This window comes from Wasmannia auropunctata, unplaced genomic scaffold (assembly GCF_000956235.1).
Source record: "Wasmannia auropunctata unplaced genomic scaffold, wasmannia.A_1.0 LD336035.1, whole genome shotgun sequence".
NCBI lineage: Eukaryota > Metazoa > Arthropoda > Insecta > Hymenoptera > Formicidae > Wasmannia > Wasmannia auropunctata.
Window position 1 is genome coordinate 1,156,591 of NW_012026855.1, and position 16,660 is coordinate 1,173,250.

The 16,660-nt window shown below is 39.2% G+C and overlaps 5 protein-coding genes across 8 annotated transcripts in view; 1 reads left to right on the forward strand and 4 right to left on the reverse strand.

Moving 5' to 3' along the window:
- The window catches only part of LOC105452260 (BTB/POZ domain-containing protein 7), a 20,102-nt gene extending 15,440 nt beyond the window's left edge, over positions 1-4,662 (reverse strand). The window contains 7 exon segments of the mRNA XM_011693223.1: positions 29-181; positions 268-652; positions 731-894; positions 1,539-2,089; positions 2,262-2,626; positions 2,960-3,217; positions 4,391-4,662. Coding sequence (XP_011691525.1) covers positions 29-181; positions 268-652; positions 731-894; positions 1,539-2,089; positions 2,262-2,626; positions 2,960-3,198 — 1,857 coding nt within the window. The 5' untranslated portion in view covers positions 3,199-3,217; positions 4,391-4,662.
- A 570-nt stretch (positions 4,663-5,232) lies between these two features.
- On the reverse strand, positions 5,233-7,113 carry LOC105452261 (dehydrogenase/reductase SDR family member 4). Its single transcript, XM_011693224.1, has 5 exons — positions 6,894-7,113; positions 6,526-6,703; positions 5,998-6,222; positions 5,738-5,872; positions 5,233-5,649 (listed from the first exon to the last, which is right to left on the reverse strand). The coding sequence occupies exons 1-5, from the start codon at positions 7,052-7,054 to the stop codon at positions 5,479-5,481; spliced, it is 870 nt and encodes a 289-aa protein (XP_011691526.1). The 5' UTR covers positions 7,055-7,113; the 3' UTR covers positions 5,233-5,478.
- A 377-nt stretch (positions 7,114-7,490) lies between these two features.
- On the reverse strand, positions 7,491-9,955 carry LOC105452263 (peptidyl-prolyl cis-trans isomerase E). Of its 2 annotated transcripts, none has more exons than XM_011693229.1 (4): positions 9,640-9,955; positions 8,732-8,901; positions 7,979-8,341; positions 7,491-7,865 (listed from the first exon to the last, which is right to left on the reverse strand). In XM_011693229.1, exons 1-4 carry the CDS (start codon positions 9,671-9,673, stop codon positions 7,548-7,550), a joined length of 885 nt encoding a protein of 294 aa, XP_011691531.1. In that variant the 5' UTR covers positions 9,674-9,955; the 3' UTR covers positions 7,491-7,547. The 2 variants fall into 2 exon arrangements, with proteins under 2 accessions (XP_011691531.1, XP_011691532.1); XM_011693230.1 differs by lacking the exon at positions 9,640-9,955 and adding an exon at positions 9,032-9,040.
- On the forward strand, positions 9,879-13,152 carry LOC105452262 (succinate-semialdehyde dehydrogenase, mitochondrial). Of its 3 annotated transcripts, none has more exons than XM_011693227.1 (2): positions 9,879-9,971; positions 11,364-13,152. In XM_011693227.1, exon 2 carries the CDS (start codon positions 11,389-11,391, stop codon positions 12,907-12,909), a length of 1,521 nt encoding a protein of 506 aa, XP_011691529.1. In that variant the 5' UTR covers positions 9,879-9,971; positions 11,364-11,388; the 3' UTR covers positions 12,910-13,152. The 3 variants fall into 3 exon arrangements, with proteins under 3 accessions (XP_011691529.1, XP_011691530.1, XP_011691528.1); XM_011693228.1 differs by lacking the exon at positions 9,879-9,971 and adding an exon at positions 9,982-10,238; XM_011693226.1 differs by lacking the exon at positions 9,879-9,971 and adding an exon at positions 10,919-10,990.
- Positions 13,153-14,325: 1,173 nt separating this feature from the next.
- On the reverse strand, positions 14,326-16,347 carry LOC105452264 (ancient ubiquitous protein 1-like). Its single transcript, XM_011693231.1, has 3 exons — positions 16,078-16,347; positions 14,897-15,804; positions 14,326-14,766 (listed from the first exon to the last, which is right to left on the reverse strand). The coding sequence occupies exons 1-3, from the start codon at positions 16,116-16,118 to the stop codon at positions 14,537-14,539; spliced, it is 1,179 nt and encodes a 392-aa protein (XP_011691533.1). The 5' UTR covers positions 16,119-16,347; the 3' UTR covers positions 14,326-14,536.
- Positions 16,348-16,660: the final 313 nt, after the last annotated feature.

Below are 16,660 nucleotides of genomic sequence, written 5' to 3' on the forward strand. Positions count from 1 at the left end.
TTATTATTATTATTATTATTATTATTACCTTGATTTCTTCGTAATACGGCATGAATAGCCTTGGCCTTACAAAAAATCCATTTTTCTTTCCTCCTCTGATCCAAGCATTCACCCTCAAATTATCTCTTTCGTCTCCTATCATGTGGCTTGGTGGCGTTGAAACTAGTCCTCTTCTAATGGCCTAAATTATCAACATAAAAAATATATAATTAACGAGATATATTTACTTTCAAATAATCTAAAATGTTTGGTGGGAATTATATATACCTGCACTAATGCTTCGCTATTCGGCGGCAAAATATGATCTATTCTGACAAGAGGCAAAAGTTCACTTAGTATCTCCCGTAATTCGATGTCGCTAAGATCCCTTTTCTTTATACCCTTTCTCGTCACGGAGTGCACAGTATGACTAAGCAAATTGGGTTCCCGATCCTCCATTCGACGTACTAATTCGTGTTCGCCCCATTTGAGCACTGCCTGCAGTACTTCAAGTTCGCTCGCTTGTAAAAAATGGCTCTGTAAAACATTCGCTAAGTGGGCATGATCTAACTGATGAAGAATCGAGGACGAAGCAATTGGCTGAAATTCCTCCCTTAAGTAATGTAACGCTTGTCTGTGCACCCATGCTGATCCGTGAGGTTGACTGCCCCATCTGCACGTAATGTTATATTTTTTTTTTAGTAACAATCTAATTTCAAACTTTTATGAAAGATCTATTAATCGGATTTACTTGAGAACAGTCGGTAGTGATTCCAAGGTGAGATACTCCAAAATAAGATCCTCGCAACCTTGCGATAATATATCAAGCTCGAGAAACCGTCCAATCTGATACAATTCCATCGCTTCTTCTAATGGACTCGGTCGCATTCGGCCCGTATGTGTCAGGGCTTGAACCTGTAAATTTAAACAAAAGTATTAAGGCTTCTGTTCACTCACTACTATCTCAGATTGTGAGAAGCGAGAAAATACACATTAAAAATTCTTTTGCATATATTCGAATATTAAAAATTATTATTTAATAAAACACTTGCAGTCGATAGAATAGACTGACAAAATATACCGAAACTGTCTTTTTGTCTCGAGAAAAAATTAAATCATATTTATTTCTATATACCTATTATTAATTTGACAATTGTCATGGCTGTAAATATAACTCATTTCGTTTTTGATTAAACATAATTCATTTCTAGATATATAGTTATTTATTAATTTACAAAACAAAAAGAGTTTTTGGTACATTTTATAAGTCATTTTTATCAAAGTGTTATTTTGTCGAAACGTATTTTCACTTTAATGTATTCTGCAAGACATTTTTTGTATTTTCTCGCCTCTGACGTCACACAATCTAATGGCCTGTTCTTTTTAGCTGCACTTCTTGCACGATTCATCTTTTCTCTTTTTCTCTCCACACTGAAGAAAAAAAAAAGAGGAAAAATGAACCGTGCAAAAAGTAACAAATGAACAGGAACTTTAACATAGGTATAAAATTAATATACAATCAGTGTACAGACTATTTCTATATGCTAAGACTTGCTTACCTCTCCCAAACTACCAGCGCTATTCCCACAACCGCTTCCTCTCAATATTAATGACAAGTCAACGGTATCTAGATATACAGCATGCAGCAATACTCTGGCATATCGTTTAGGTATCACACTCTCGTCCAACACTATTCTAGTAGGTATGTGAAGCGCCCTTTCTGTGTGATCCTCGCCCGATCTAGTCCGTCTTTGTATTAGATTTCTGAAGAAGGGAGATCTCGCGGAAAGTATCGCTTTGTGACATGGCAGCTCTAATTTCGGACGAAATCCGTACTCCGAACTTCCACTATCCGGTCTTTGATAATCGCTGTCCGACGTGAACACGAGTGCGGCGTCCGCATAATCGCCGGTGTCCAGTAAATATCTGAGATCATGCTCCAGTGGATTTGGAGTACCGAACTCTTCCCCGAGCCGTCGGAGTAGATTCGCTTCCAAAGTCGCATCATGCGGACAAATATCACCAGTGTAGAGATATCGTAATAATGCTGAGAACATTTGCACTTCGAGATGCGGAGTTCGCAGCTCCAAACATATTCTAGCACCATATCCTGTAATTTAAAAAATATATATATATAATTTGTAAGCAATATAACAATATATTGCATTAAATTAATTTTCACATTACGAAGAAGACATTGCTATAGAGAAACTTTATTGTAGTAATAAAATAAAGTAACTTTATTTTACGAAGAGAATGTAAGCTATCGTTAAAATATGTACCAGGACAACCAGCCAGCAGATCCCTAAAGTACGGGCATCTGGCGGAAAGCACGGCTCTATGAACGGGAAAACACGCTCCTCTATATACAAGATCCACATCGGAGCAATGTTTGTAATCATATAACATCGACAGATCTTGCTTAAACGTAGCAGCTGGCGGTCTAGCTAATTCGGCTTGAACATGAAGATCTTTCAACGCAGCTAACGCCTCGTACTCTTCAAGCAAAGCGGTCGCTTCTAAGTGACTCCATGTGCACACCAGGTCTCTAATAATTCTACCATGATCACACGCTTTGGAGGAGCGGCGTCTCCTAATAAACTTCTTGCGTAGCGTCGCAAATCCTGTCATCTTCTTCTTTTTCTCTCTATACATGAATAAACAACTATAGAAAGTTTGATGCGCGATCAAATCTATAACTCTCATCTTTGAATCTCACACACACACACACACACACACACACATACATTATTTATTTATTTATTTACATATTCTAAAAGTATTTGTATGTACACTTTATACATGTTCAATATTTTTCTAAATTTCTTGCTTAAGATAATATGTTTAAAAATAGTCGTTGATCAAAGCTTTATGCGCTTATCGCAACCAAACGAGCCAAATTCGTTTCTTTTATTCGGATAATTCAAAGGTTAATACGACATACGAATATCGCAAATTGTATAAAACGTTGATAATGTACCTAACTGCAATGCCATGTTGTTCCGGACTACTTGACGCCGAGAGTCTGGCTGCTTGGACTGAATCTCCACCTACGCTGGTGATGCTTGATGATGCAGAAGCACCCATTCTATGTGTCATGTGAGAGGCATCTCCAAGCTGTCTTCTCATGAACCAGGAGTCCCTTTTATCAGTATTATCAATACCCCTTATGCGTCTGCGTTGTAACACACACGGTGTCAAAATACGAAGTACATTCATTGCTCACCCAGACGACAGCCTGAAACAAATCAGTGCGCGTATGGAGACATATTAGCCCATGTTAGCAGGTGATTTATGTTACTGTATAACATTTTATTGCAAAATTATTTAAGTTTCCTTGAGATACAATGCAAATACAGCAAAGAAAAGTAAGTAGTCTATATGTGATGCATTAATATTTAAGTCTTTTAATTAAGATATATATATATATATATATATATATAATTTTTTTCTTTTTTTAATGGGCTATAAATAGCTATTCGTGAATCATGATACAAATACAGTGTTACATATTACTATTAAATATTTATCTAGAGTTGAAAACACAGTTTAAAGTCGCTTGCATTTGCACGGTTCACTCAGGGGATTATAAACATGAAATTCAAGTTTATGCAAGCAGAGAATTTTAGCTTACGCAGATTCGAGCTATATTAAAAAAAAAAAAAAAATTAAGTACCAAAATCGAACGCTCGATATGTCCAAATTCGCAAAATTTGCCCGAACTCCAATTTGAATGTACGTACGTATACTTGCGCGAATGTAAAGCATTGACGTAGATGCGAACAACGTGCAAACGGAGACCTCAAGACCTCCGGAGATTGAATCTGAGCGATTGAAATATTGATAATGGCATTGCATAGCGACAGATCTCGGGCGAGTGTTTTCTCCCGAGGGGATACCTCATACCACTACCCGTTCACGGCGAGGGTAAAGGGCAGCGCGCGCGAGAATCCCCCCGCGATCGCGGGATCGGCGCCAGCTATCAGGCTACCAGGAGACATGCCACGGTCCTCCGTTTGGACGCGCACGACGGTGTCGGCGGTGGCTGTGCGAGCGGTAGTGCAAATAACGCGTGACGGGCAATCAACGATACGTGACGTGCAAAGCAGCAGCAGGTTCACTCACCTTCGCAATTCGCAAGGGGCGAAAAGGGGAGGAGGAGAGAGAGGGCGAAAAAAAAAAATAGGAGACGCTTGTGATGTAAGCCGCGGGTCGCGTGAACGGCGGGGCGATAACGAGCGAGTTGCACACAAACAACACCCGCCGTCGGCCGTCAGGTGAAATCCGCGGATTTGCGCCCGACGGCGACGACGGTGGCGAAGGGAGCGAGCGAGAGAGAAAGAGAGAGAGAGAGAGAGTGAGAAAGAGAGGATGGCGGGGAGGGACTCGGAGTGCTCGGCGTCGTCGTTACCTGGGTCTCCGGGACTGGCGTCCCTCATCCATATTACTCGCGGTCACTCGGCGCGACGCACGGCCGCACAAACTCGCGCTGATAATCATCACAATGCACGACAGCCATGTTTATCATCCGCGGGAGGGAGAGAGCGGAGCGGAGCGCGGAGCGTGTCCAGCGTCTCTCGTGCGTGCGCGAGCGATTGCGCGCGCGCGCGCGCATGTACGTGTATGTGTGTGTGTTTGTAGGGGTAAATAAAAGCGAGCGCCGCGAGCGGTAGTGGTAGAATGGGTAGATCGCGGTCGCGGCGCCTAACGGTGTCGCCGCCGCCGCCGCCGTCGTCGCCGTCGCGCGCGCTGCGGGCGGCCGCTCGAGAGCTCGAATCGAACGAATCGATCGCGCGCCGCCGCCGCGATTCACGTCAAACGCGACGTCAGACCGCGGACCGCTGTCGTCATCGCGCGTTGGCGCGCGCACCGTCGCGCCGCCGTCGCCGTGACGTTCGATCACTTCGATCATGACGACACGACGTGACGCCGACAATAGCGCTTGTTTACTCGGATATTAATGCGACCGCGATCCACAGCGAGACCGCGTAACCTCAGCGTCCAGAAACTCGCGTTACGTTTCGCGCGATATTTGTGGGAATTTTCGTCGCGACGGGCCACATTCGACGGCGATCTCTCTCTTTAGCGCTCGGTGATGCTCTCGGAACGGACGGAGGTGACGCGCCAATCGGCGCGTCGCAGAAAATCGTCTTGACAAGCGAACTGTTCGCTTGACGAGGGAAAAAGCGACCTTAATTATGTCATTTTAATATTAAAAATTATCGAATGAGCAGATGATAAAAACGCATTGAAAACCGGCCGTAGAATTGTTTATGTAACTTCGTTAGTTTGTGCTTTACATTTCTTTTTCACGTAATACATACTTTTTACAATTTCTTCATGTATACTGATGTAACTAATCAAGTTAACATAAACTTATATAAGTATATACAATCTTTTAAAAACAATTCCATAAAAAAATTTTCCCTCACCATTTATGCGCAAATATATATGTTAGAAAAGCAATGTAAAAAAAGTAGTATGTTATTGCAAAATGATTTAGAGCCTTGAGTTTGTTCCACCAGACACTATTATGGTTTCGCCAGTCATATAAGAAGCATCGTCGCTTGCTAGAAATGCAGCTACGCCTGCAATCTCATCTGGCATCCCGAGTCTTTGCATGCTGCAATTCATTTTGGTTATTTCGTGCGCCTCTTCCGTCTCGTACAACTGAAAACAGTAATTTATATGAGACATCCCTTTAGCATATCTTTAAGAATAAAAGTGCGTAACTTCGAAAGAATCATAGAAAAAATACCGCTTTTGAAAATTTAGTTTTTATCACTCCCGGCGCGATGCCGTTTATACGGATCCCATCATTCACAAGATCGATTGTAGTAGCTTTAATTAGACCTAACAAAGTAGTCTTGCTGATTGAATATACACCCAGTAACTGAAAGAACATTGATAATGGTATTAGTATTTTACTTAATGATATTAGTATGTTAATAGAAATTGTGTATATATTTAGCAGAAGAAAATATACATAGAAACCAATGCGTCTTCAATCGGACTCACGTTAAATGGCTGATATCCAGCGATTGAAGTTACAATGATAATGGAGGGTGATTTACCGCATTTGAGAAGCGGCAGGGACTCCTTCATCAGCAGGAATGTAGACTTGACATTAATGTCGAAAATCTTATCCCACAATTCCTCGGTGCAGTCCAGTACTGGGCAGACTATTGGATTAACGGCTGCGTTAGACACCAAAATATCCAAGCCTCCGAAGTCGGCTTTGGTCTGTAATTTTCAGTTTTACAACAATTACAACTCTAATTACTTCTCGATTTTTGCCAATAAAACAACTATACTTGGACGACGACTATACAGTCTATATAAATGGAAAAATTATCGAAATAAAGATGTAAACTTTTCTCAAAGTTTTATAACAATTACAACTTCTCGATTTTTGCCAATAAAACAATTATACTTAAACGACGACTATGCAGTCTATATATGGAAAAAAATTATCGAAATAAAGATGAAAACTTTTCTCAAAGAGAAAGCGAGACGATTTGTCATTTATATCTCTTATAATTATACCTTTTCAAGCAGATTTTTCCTGTCTTCCGCCTTTCCTACGTGGCAGACGGTACCAGCGACTTGCAAACCCTCGGACTTGAGTTCCTCTACGACCCTCTTCACGTTCGATTCCTTACGGCTACTGATCATTACCTTGGCGCCTTCCTGCGCCAAGCGTTTCGCTATGGACAAGCCTATGCTGTAAAAATTCAAAACATAACCTAAGCGCAACGTTCAGAACCAATTAAGATGAATGTAATTAATTGATTTCCCGTATTAAACGAGAAAGAATAACAAAAAGAATTTCATTCGAACGAACGTCGGCATATTGTGCTGCAGAGCGTTTAAATTTAAAAATGTTAAAAAAATGAAATATTAATTCACATTACCCCTCTGTGGATGCCGTCACGATCGCGACTTTTCCTTCCAGCCGGTTGCATTTTACCGAGGAAGGTGCGTTGGCACTGAATTTTCGGACACCCTGGTTGATCGTCGTACGCAACATCGCAAAAGATGACAGACAGGTACGTTTAACGTTGTGCACTATCATCACTGCACGCCGGAAGAGACTTTGATCTTTTGGAATTCATGCAATAGATTTATATTGGCTGCGTTCCGCAAAGCGCATCATGCGCATGATGTATCATGGTATCCTTGTTGTTCACCAAATGTTAAACAAAGATAAAAAGATAAATCTTGCGCATGATGCGCTTTGCGGAACGCAACCATTGATATCTCCGTCTCCGTGTATCGCTAGATATACGGAGGTGACACAGCACCTTTTACTACGTGTGATATATAATAGAGAAAAAAAATATTTAATTCATAAATATATATATATATATATATATATATATATATGTTTTACAAGCTGAAAAAAAAATATATAACTCATATATTATTATTATTATTTTATATATATATATATAACTTTCGTTGCATAATAAAATTATAGATCTAATTATTAAAATATAAGAATTTCATGATTTATTTTTTGCAAGCTTTAATATATTACAAAACACTTTATGTATATACAAAAATAATTATACTAATTCTCCGCAAGCAGTTATGACGACCTTTTGTGTCGGCGTGCCTGCTTTCGTTCCACACTTTTCAACCTTTCGAACTACATCTAATCCGCTGAGGACATGTCCGAAGACAACGTGCTTTCCGTCCAGCCAGTCCGTTCTGGCTGTGCAGAGGAAAAATTGCGATCCGTTCGTGTTTGGGCCAGAATTGGCCATCGACAAGGTTCCCGGGCCCGTGTGTTTCAATTCGAAATTCTCATCGTCGAACTTGTTGCCGTAGATCGACTTTCCGCCTGTGCCATTGTGATTCGTAAAATCACCTCCTTGACACATCTGTGATATTGCAGGCGTTAAGGATTTTTATTTAAAGTTAAAAATGAAGGTAAATAGAATTATCTGAGATTACCGTTTTCAAATGGGATAAAAAATATACATTTGAAGGATACAAAATCTGGAATAATCCTGTGCAAGGTGCTGCCCTGATATCCGTAGCCCTTTTCGTGCGTGCAAAGTGCTCGAAAGTTCTCTGCGGTCTTCGGTACAATATCCGCGCGTAACATCATGATAACTCTGCCCACTTCTTGCTTTCCTATGCTTATGTCAAAGTAAACCTGAGGATTCTGCTTCGCCTTCTTCGGTTGCGCAACCGAATCATTTGTCTTTGCGCTGTCGTCATTTTTCAACGTCTCGCCGGCGTGCTCTTGCAGCCAAGTGTCGTCCGCCCATACCGGCTTCGATGAGCCTTCCTTTATCTTTTGCGGCTTAGCGATATTTACCCTTATTGTCCGGCCAAACAATTCCGAGTCGTTCTGTTAATCACATTGTAGATTAATTTTGATAAATTATCACGCTAATAAACGTGAAGCGACGTGTCACGTTGCTTTTTACGTGCGCTTAACGATAAGAAAAATGACAAAGATAAGAGAAAAAAAAAGTTCGATTTATATAAAAGGAAAATATTAATGCTCTCTCTCTCTCTCCCCCCCTCTCTCTCTCCTCTCTCTCTCTCTCTCTCTCTCTGTCCGTTAAGTGACTCATTTTAGGTAAAAAAGCTATCAGTGACTTTTAAGAGCTGACATTATCAATGAATGATTCAAAAAATAAATACTCTGCAACAACAAAGTCTAAAGAATTCTCGATATCAGATCATTGCTATCAAATAATTCGCCGATGTTATTAATGCCTTTTCACAAATATACCATGTTATCTATAGCGGCGGCTGCATCCTCTGCCGTTTCAAATTCAATAAATGCGAATCCCCTGTGCTTTTCAGACTCGTAGTCCAATGGTATTTGAACATCAACAATTTCTCCAAAGGGTATAAACGCCGCGTGTAACACCTTTTCATCGACCTCTTCGGCTAAACCACCTGAAAAAAAACAAGAATCAAATTATTAACCTGAACGATAACTTACCACATAATATTTCTTACAATTATTATAGCAAGTTATTATAGCAAAAGCTATTTTATATAAATAAATAAGTCTTTTGCACTTAACATTTAATGTGACCTCGACGAAACTGCGATTAATTTAATTAAACTTCAATTAATATTTTAGTTATTTTATTTTTTATTATCATTTTTATATTTTTATTTATTTTTTCGATTAGTTATTAAATACTTGACAAGTTTGCCTCGATAGGCAAACTTGGCAAGTAATTTAATAACTACGATATTTTATGAATGGAGTGAAAAGTAAAGAAACATGAATGAAATTATCAATTTATTGTTGCTTGGCACAGGGAGAGAAAATTTAGTTTAGAAACGAAGAATTATACAGTCAGAAATTTTGCTGTAAGCTATTATGTTGGTTAAATTATTCGGAGTTTGATTGTTAACCCTTGGGATTTTAGGGTTAGGTCACGCTCCGCATGAGTTTAGGTGCGTCAGTTGATATTCTCGACTATTAATGCATATACGTTAATGCATATAGAAAATTTAATTTAAAGACGAAGAATTATACAGTCAGAAATTTTGCTGTAAGCTATTATGTTGGTTAAATTATTCGGAGTTTGTTAACCCTTGGGATTTTAGGGTTAGGTCACCCTCCGCTCATGAGTTTAGGTGCGTCAGTTGATATTCTCGACTGTTAATGCATATACGTGCCTACGTAGATGGTCCGCTTCGTGTTGCCGCTCATGATTGCCGTGACGAGCTTCGTTGTATCTTTCAGGCGTGATCCCAACACAACAAAACAGGCAAGCCCGATAACGAGCGTATTGACAGAGGGACGCCGGCGCGTCGGCAGTCACGGCCGCTGTTTACCGCCGCCGAGGATTTATAAGTCGAGCGCGATGCGATCGGCAGCGAGAGGACGTCGCTTACATAAGCTCGTTCTGTCAATCGCGCTTTCAATTGACAGCGTTACTCGACCGGTCGGACGTTAAGTGAGCCAGCGACGCGCAGTACCGTCGTCAAATTAATATAACCTGTTGAAGGTAAGCGTTACTGATGCGTTGCGTTTAAAACCAAAACAACGTTGTGTTTAAATTAGAAATAGATCAGGAATTAGAGATAGATTAGAAATTAGAGATCTGCGATTGTTGAAGCGTGTTGTTTCGCACGCGCGTCACGCGTGGAAGGAGAAGTGTAATCGCACACGATTATTGTATTGATAAGCGCAATTTGACATATATATCATACATGAGGAAAATGTAGATGAATGAAGTTTAAATCAAGGGGTCGATTGCGTATCTTGAAACGAGGTGAAAATTACAAAAATGAGCAAATTCACTAGATACTGGCCAATGAAATTAAAAATATTCTGCTGAATTCGCTCACTTTTGTAATTTTCACCTCGTTTCAAGATACACAATCGACTCCCAGAGTGAGTGTAACATAATTTATACAGGGTGTTAAAAAAAAATTTTTAACATTTACATGGTAATGCTAGAAAATAGCCACCGTGTGCTGAGTAAACAAAAATCTTAGTGAACATGATAAGTTGAAGTTGACTTAATCATTTCTGTGAATTCTGTGATATAAACATTTTTGTTAGCATCATGAATGACTTACTTCTATGTGTTGCAGAGTTCTATGTGTGATATTTATCTGTATTTACCTCAGTATTATATGAATCGCATTGTGTACAGTCATGGACACATCGGTTGCGACACTTTCTTTTTTATAGGTTTCAAAACGCACTAATATTTTGCAAATGTGGCCACGATTGGCGTTATACTGTCTCTAGACTAAAGATAGTACATCGTGGTTCGCATTTGCAAAATATTAGTTATCTATAAAGTATATATATATATATTATGTATATTAAATATATATTAGAAACCTATAAAAAAAGTGTTGCAACCGATGTGTCCACGACTGTACATCCTCATTCAATTTTTTTCCATACCTACTTCATGTAACAAAATGGTAATTTCACCAACAATCAAGCACAGCTGTTATCAACCATGTGATTGCCAATCTACATGTTATTTGTTGATTACACATTTATAAGGTATCATGCTAAAAATGTTGATGTATTTTCAAGAAATGACAGATATACCTTTTTTTTGTGTATGATTGTGCTATGAAAATCATAATGATGCTTTTGTTGCTTTTTTACGACTAACATGTACAATTAAAATGCTAACATACAAAAATGTTTATATCTCAGAAAGGCTTTCGACCTATGTTCACTGAGGTTTTTTTATTCAGTATGGTATGTACTAGCTATGTACCATAAAATATAAATTATATATAATTTCATGCCAATATATAAATGCTGAATGGTTTTCTTGAACACGCTGAATATATTTTCAGTTGTATCCAAAGATTCCTGTCTCTATTGTTTAATTCTATTCTTCTCTATTGCGTCCTCTTCTTTACAGAATACGTCTGGCCACTTGCGAGAGAATGCTCAGGACAAAATTGTTACAACGGTACCTGTCGCATCACGTGCCTTTGAGCTGCCGAGCGATGCATCTCCTGAGGGATAACGCGTACGTTAATGGGAGCTGGATAGGCGCCAGTGACAAGCAGATATTTCCCATTTACAATCCAGTTGACAATACCATCATTGCTCATGTTCCTGATATGAATGTTGCCGACACTCAATTAGCCGTCGATGCTGCTGCCAAAGCTTTCGAGTCGTTCAGCAAGACCACGGCCAAAGAGAGGAGCGATTTGCTGAGAAAGTGGTACAATCTGATGGTCGAGCACTCCGAGGACTTGGCTCGTATCCTGACCAAGGAGAACGGGAAGTCTCTCGACGAGTCCAGAGCGGAGATCAAGTATGGAAATTCTTTCGTCGAATGGTTTGCGGAGGAGGCTAGGAGGATAGAGGGTGAGGTGCTGCAGGCACCCGTGCCGAACAGAGAGTTGCTTCTGCTGAGACAACCAGTCGGTGTAGCTGCCTTAATCACGCCGTGGAACTTTCCGCATGCTATGATCACCAGGAAAGCCGGCGCCGCGCTCGCCGCCGGCTGCACCTGCGTCATCAAGCCGTCCGAGGACACTCCGCTGACGGCGCTGGCGTTGGCGGATCTCGCGGAACAGGCGGGCTTCCCCGAGGGGATCTTGAACGTGCTCACCACGAGCGTGACGAATTCCGCCGCCGTTGGCAGGGAGCTGTGCGAAAATCCAAAGATAAGAGTGTTATCGTTCACCGGCTCCACCGCCGTGGGGAAGATCCTGTACAGGCAGTGCGCCTCGACCATGAAACGGCTTGCCCTCGAATTGGGTGGTAACGCGCCGTACATCGTATTTAAATCCGCGGACGTAGATCTAGCTGTGAACAGCGCCATGGCCAGTAAATTTCGCAATGCCGGTCAAACATGCGTCTCGGCAAACAGATTTTTCGTAGAGGCGGACATTTTCGACGAGTTTGTTAAGAAGTTCGTGGCGAGAATCGACAAGGATATCAAGATGGGAGACGGCAGTAAAGAGGACATCACTCACGGGCCGCTTATCAAGAAAAGTCAATTGGATATGGTAAGTGGTCTGGTGAAGGACGCGGTTCAGAAGGGTGCTAAGGTACATTGCGGCGGAAGTCCGTTACCGGATCTCGGACCGTTGTTTTATGCGCCTACTCTGTTGACCGACATAACTAAGGACATGGAGATTTACAACAAAGAAATCTTCGGGCCCGTAGCTGTTATCAATAAATTTCGTAGCGAGGAAGACGTGTTGAGGCAAGCCAACGATACGCCGGTTGGTTTGGCCGGATACTTCTTCTCGCAGGACATATCGCAAATATTTAGAGTCGCGCGTAAATTGGAAGTCGGTATGGTGGGTGTCAACGAGGGATTAATTTCATGCGCGGAGGCTGCTTTCGGTGGGGTGAAGGAATCCGGCTTAGGAAGAGAAGGTTCTAAGCATGGGGTTGACGAGTTTCTTGATATTAAATATGTATGTTTTGGCAACCTTAAATACTGATACAAAATGCATTTTGAACAATATATATATCACTGTTATGTTTGATAATAGTTGCTGCAAACCAAGAATAAACAATAATAGGCTACATAGTTATATATAATAATAATCTAATATATAATAACAAGAAAAAACTACAATTTTACAGTGTTCTAAGTGACTCTAATTTTTGGATATGATTATTTATATGTAATTCTATTAATTTTCTTTTAATAGAAGTTTTTTTTTTTATTATGATTAGTTATGTAAGTTCTTGTAATAATAAACATTGAAAACAATTTAATTTGAATTTTTAAAACTCAAGCAGCTTTATTTTAATTTGTATCATGTACATTTATTAAAATTTATACTTAACAATTTCTGTTACTGTATATATGCGTTTATTAATATTAAGCGAGAGATTATTAATATTATACCGGAGAGAATATTAAGTTTCTTTAGTGCAATGTATAATTTAATTATAATAGTATAAAAGTATCGTTTTTATATTTCATTTTACTAATCTGTTTTTCCTATGTTATAGATTTTATATTCTTTATATCACATATATAACACGTACAGTACAAAACAAGTCTTCCAAATTTTATAAATGGAGTACAATATATAAGAAATATTTAAGAGAAGTATGGATACATTTTTCTTCTTACATTTATCTATATTTTCCCATAGATATTATATATAGATATTATATACTTTAATTGAATATCGTTATTTCTATGAATTACGGGAGGAACTCTATGGAAAATTTTAGACAGTATATAAGAATAATATGAGATATATAGATATATACAAATCATATAATGCTATCATTTATGCTATTATAATTACATAATTATAATAATTATAAATATATAGATTTTAAGTCCATGTATCAGCTGTTACATAGGTATCCCCATACTTTTCTCTACTTACATTAAATCTTTTTGTCCTACGTATTCTTTTATGACCTAATTGTCAATAACAACTCTTAGTAGTTGTTATATATTGATAATAATTAAGTATCAAAAATGATATGTCCAAATTCATTTAAAGTTTCATTAAAAAGAAAAATTTCGTTAGATTCACTTATACTTTAACATTTAATTTAACAAAACCATGTTCGTTCATTTACAACTTAAAAATTATAAGTGAGATTATTAAAAAAAAATCTTTACAATATATATAGTATAAAAAAATCATTTTTATATTGAAATTAGTATAAATCTCTCTATATTGAAAATAATATAAATTTTTTTGGCCTCGTATATACAGTCAAAAAAAGTATGGTGTGTACCTGTGACGTTTCGTTTATCTACAATGAAACAATTGATAATCCGATACAAAAGTCTTAATCTTCCAGCTGCTCAAGCACGTAATTCCGTTGGTATGATCGATATATATATATATATAACTGCGTTATATAATACACAACTGATAATATGCATTATAAAAATGACAATTTCTTTCCGTGAATTATTGCTTATGATTATAATGGATAGGTATTTGTACAATTACGTGTGATCATATTTTAGAAATAAAGATGTATTCACATGAAGTAATAGTAAATATAATACATGAACAGTAAAACATGTTATATAGATGTTATTATAATGACAGTGTTAATAACCAGAATAAAACGGTAGTAAGAATGTCAGCAATTTGTCAGTCCATGTTTTTTAATATACCTTTCCCTGGCCTCTTGTATCATTTTAGCTTTCTTTTCTTGGAAGGAAGTGGTACCCAATACCTTATCTTTCGCGGAGCTTGAAGATCCACTGGACGATGTTGCAGACGATTGAGCTGGCGGATCAGGTTCTGGAGTGTAAGTAACTATGCCATCGAGAATATTGGCGATCGTAACGTCAACATTTCGAGTTTTCACTGTGACAAAAAGATCGAAAGAACAGAATTTAGTGATTGCTATTGTGTTACAAAAAAAAAGCGCTACGATCACGCAGAAAGATTAATGAAATTAAATCAAGATTTCAGACAATGATATATATATACGTACTGAGATCTCGCAGAATCACATTGGGTGGAACCAATGGAAGTACTTCGCTGACTTGACGGACCATCCTCTGTATTTCTATGTTATGTATAACTTGCGAGTTTGGCGTATTTCTGCTGGGACGCGCGTTACTGAGTATCCTCGTGCGGTAGCGCTTTTCGTATTCCGTCTTGTCCGACACAGTGTGAGAACATGTCTGTAGTCCCAGGGCGTCCGCGATATCCTTTTCTACTTCCCGCACAAGTATCTCGTGGTCAGAGTTTCGTCTGATTTTCAGGTACTTGAGTGTGAAAACTGTATAGGGCACGAACATAAACCAAAATACTTCTGTCAACCATGTCGAAGCCAGCGAGGTGAGATGCACAGGTACGAGCTCCGATCTTGACGCTTTGATGGCGACCGGCTGGACAGACGTTTCTATGCTAAACGGCCAGGAGTTGAATTTCAGCAAGGCGACCTGGCTGTTGGTCGTGCCGAACTCGGGCTGCACGGCCACGCTGTACGTGGAGGTTGACAGAAATTGCTTTATGCTGGCGATTAGCGCCTCCTTACTGCTCATATTCATTCTCTGTAATCCCAGCGCGTTACTCAGGGCAGCGGGCAGCTCCCAAACGCTGGGGATTAGCGTCTCCGACGCTCGACGCAGAGCGAAGTGATCCAGAACGGACACATTATTGGCGATTATTATCCTCGACTGTTTGTCCCTGGGCTCGCTCTCGGGATCGACTTTAACTACGATGCCAAAAGCGAGCCTAATGCCGAAAATTAGGAACGCTCGAAGAGAATCGCAGTCAGGTAGTAGCGACGCTAGAAGCCAGAATAGTAGTATCACCAACAGTCGCAGCAACACAAATACAAGTCCTATTGGCGAATATAAGATTACGAGTAGAAGGCGCCAACCGCTGGGAAACCTAAATTCATAAAATGTAATTGATTAAACTTTAATGCCTTGTACAAAGTTCGGGCGATAATTACGGTGAAAAGTAATCAAATTCTATTTGTTGTGAATCCTTTACAGTTGACACTACACGTGACAAGGAACAATAATTTTTCACTTATTACAAGAGAATCTCACACACTCTTGGTGGTTTTAAATCAACGTTTATGACGAAAATAATGCAACTGTATAATGATAGCCGTGCTCGGAGATTCTTCGCGATATTTGCGGAAAAGGATTGTCTCACCTGCTTTTGTTAAACAAATCCTGAATATCAATTTGTGACATCTCTTACAACAAACATCTGTCACATTTGAAGGTATAGTACTCGTTGCACGTATTTCCTTGTTAATGTCCAAACTGTTAAGTCAAGTGCCTCCAGGCAGCGACGCGGTTATTGTTCAGTCCTATTTTTCATATTACTTCTCAGTAACCTCCCAATTGATGCGAATTTTCCTTTTCGCCTCTTTCAACAATCAGCTGTTCCGCAGTAGCGTGAAGTGAAGACACTAGGGACTTTTTTCCCTCGGAGCGGGAATTTCAAGCGTCGTGCTCCAGTTAACCATTTCGCCAAGCTGTTCACCCCACGATTTAAATATAATTACAATTCGAAGGACTGATTCGAATAATCTATAATCGATGGCACGAAATTACGTAACGTAAGCCCAATCGACATATGTATTTTCTAACGATTTATCGTTTTATTACTCAAATAATATCATTAATCACTTAAATTCTGTAAATATACTCGCAAAATATATAATGTTTCATACAGCACTTACATAATTGCCTATTTTTCTCGGCTTAATAAGTTTCACACGTGTAATGTA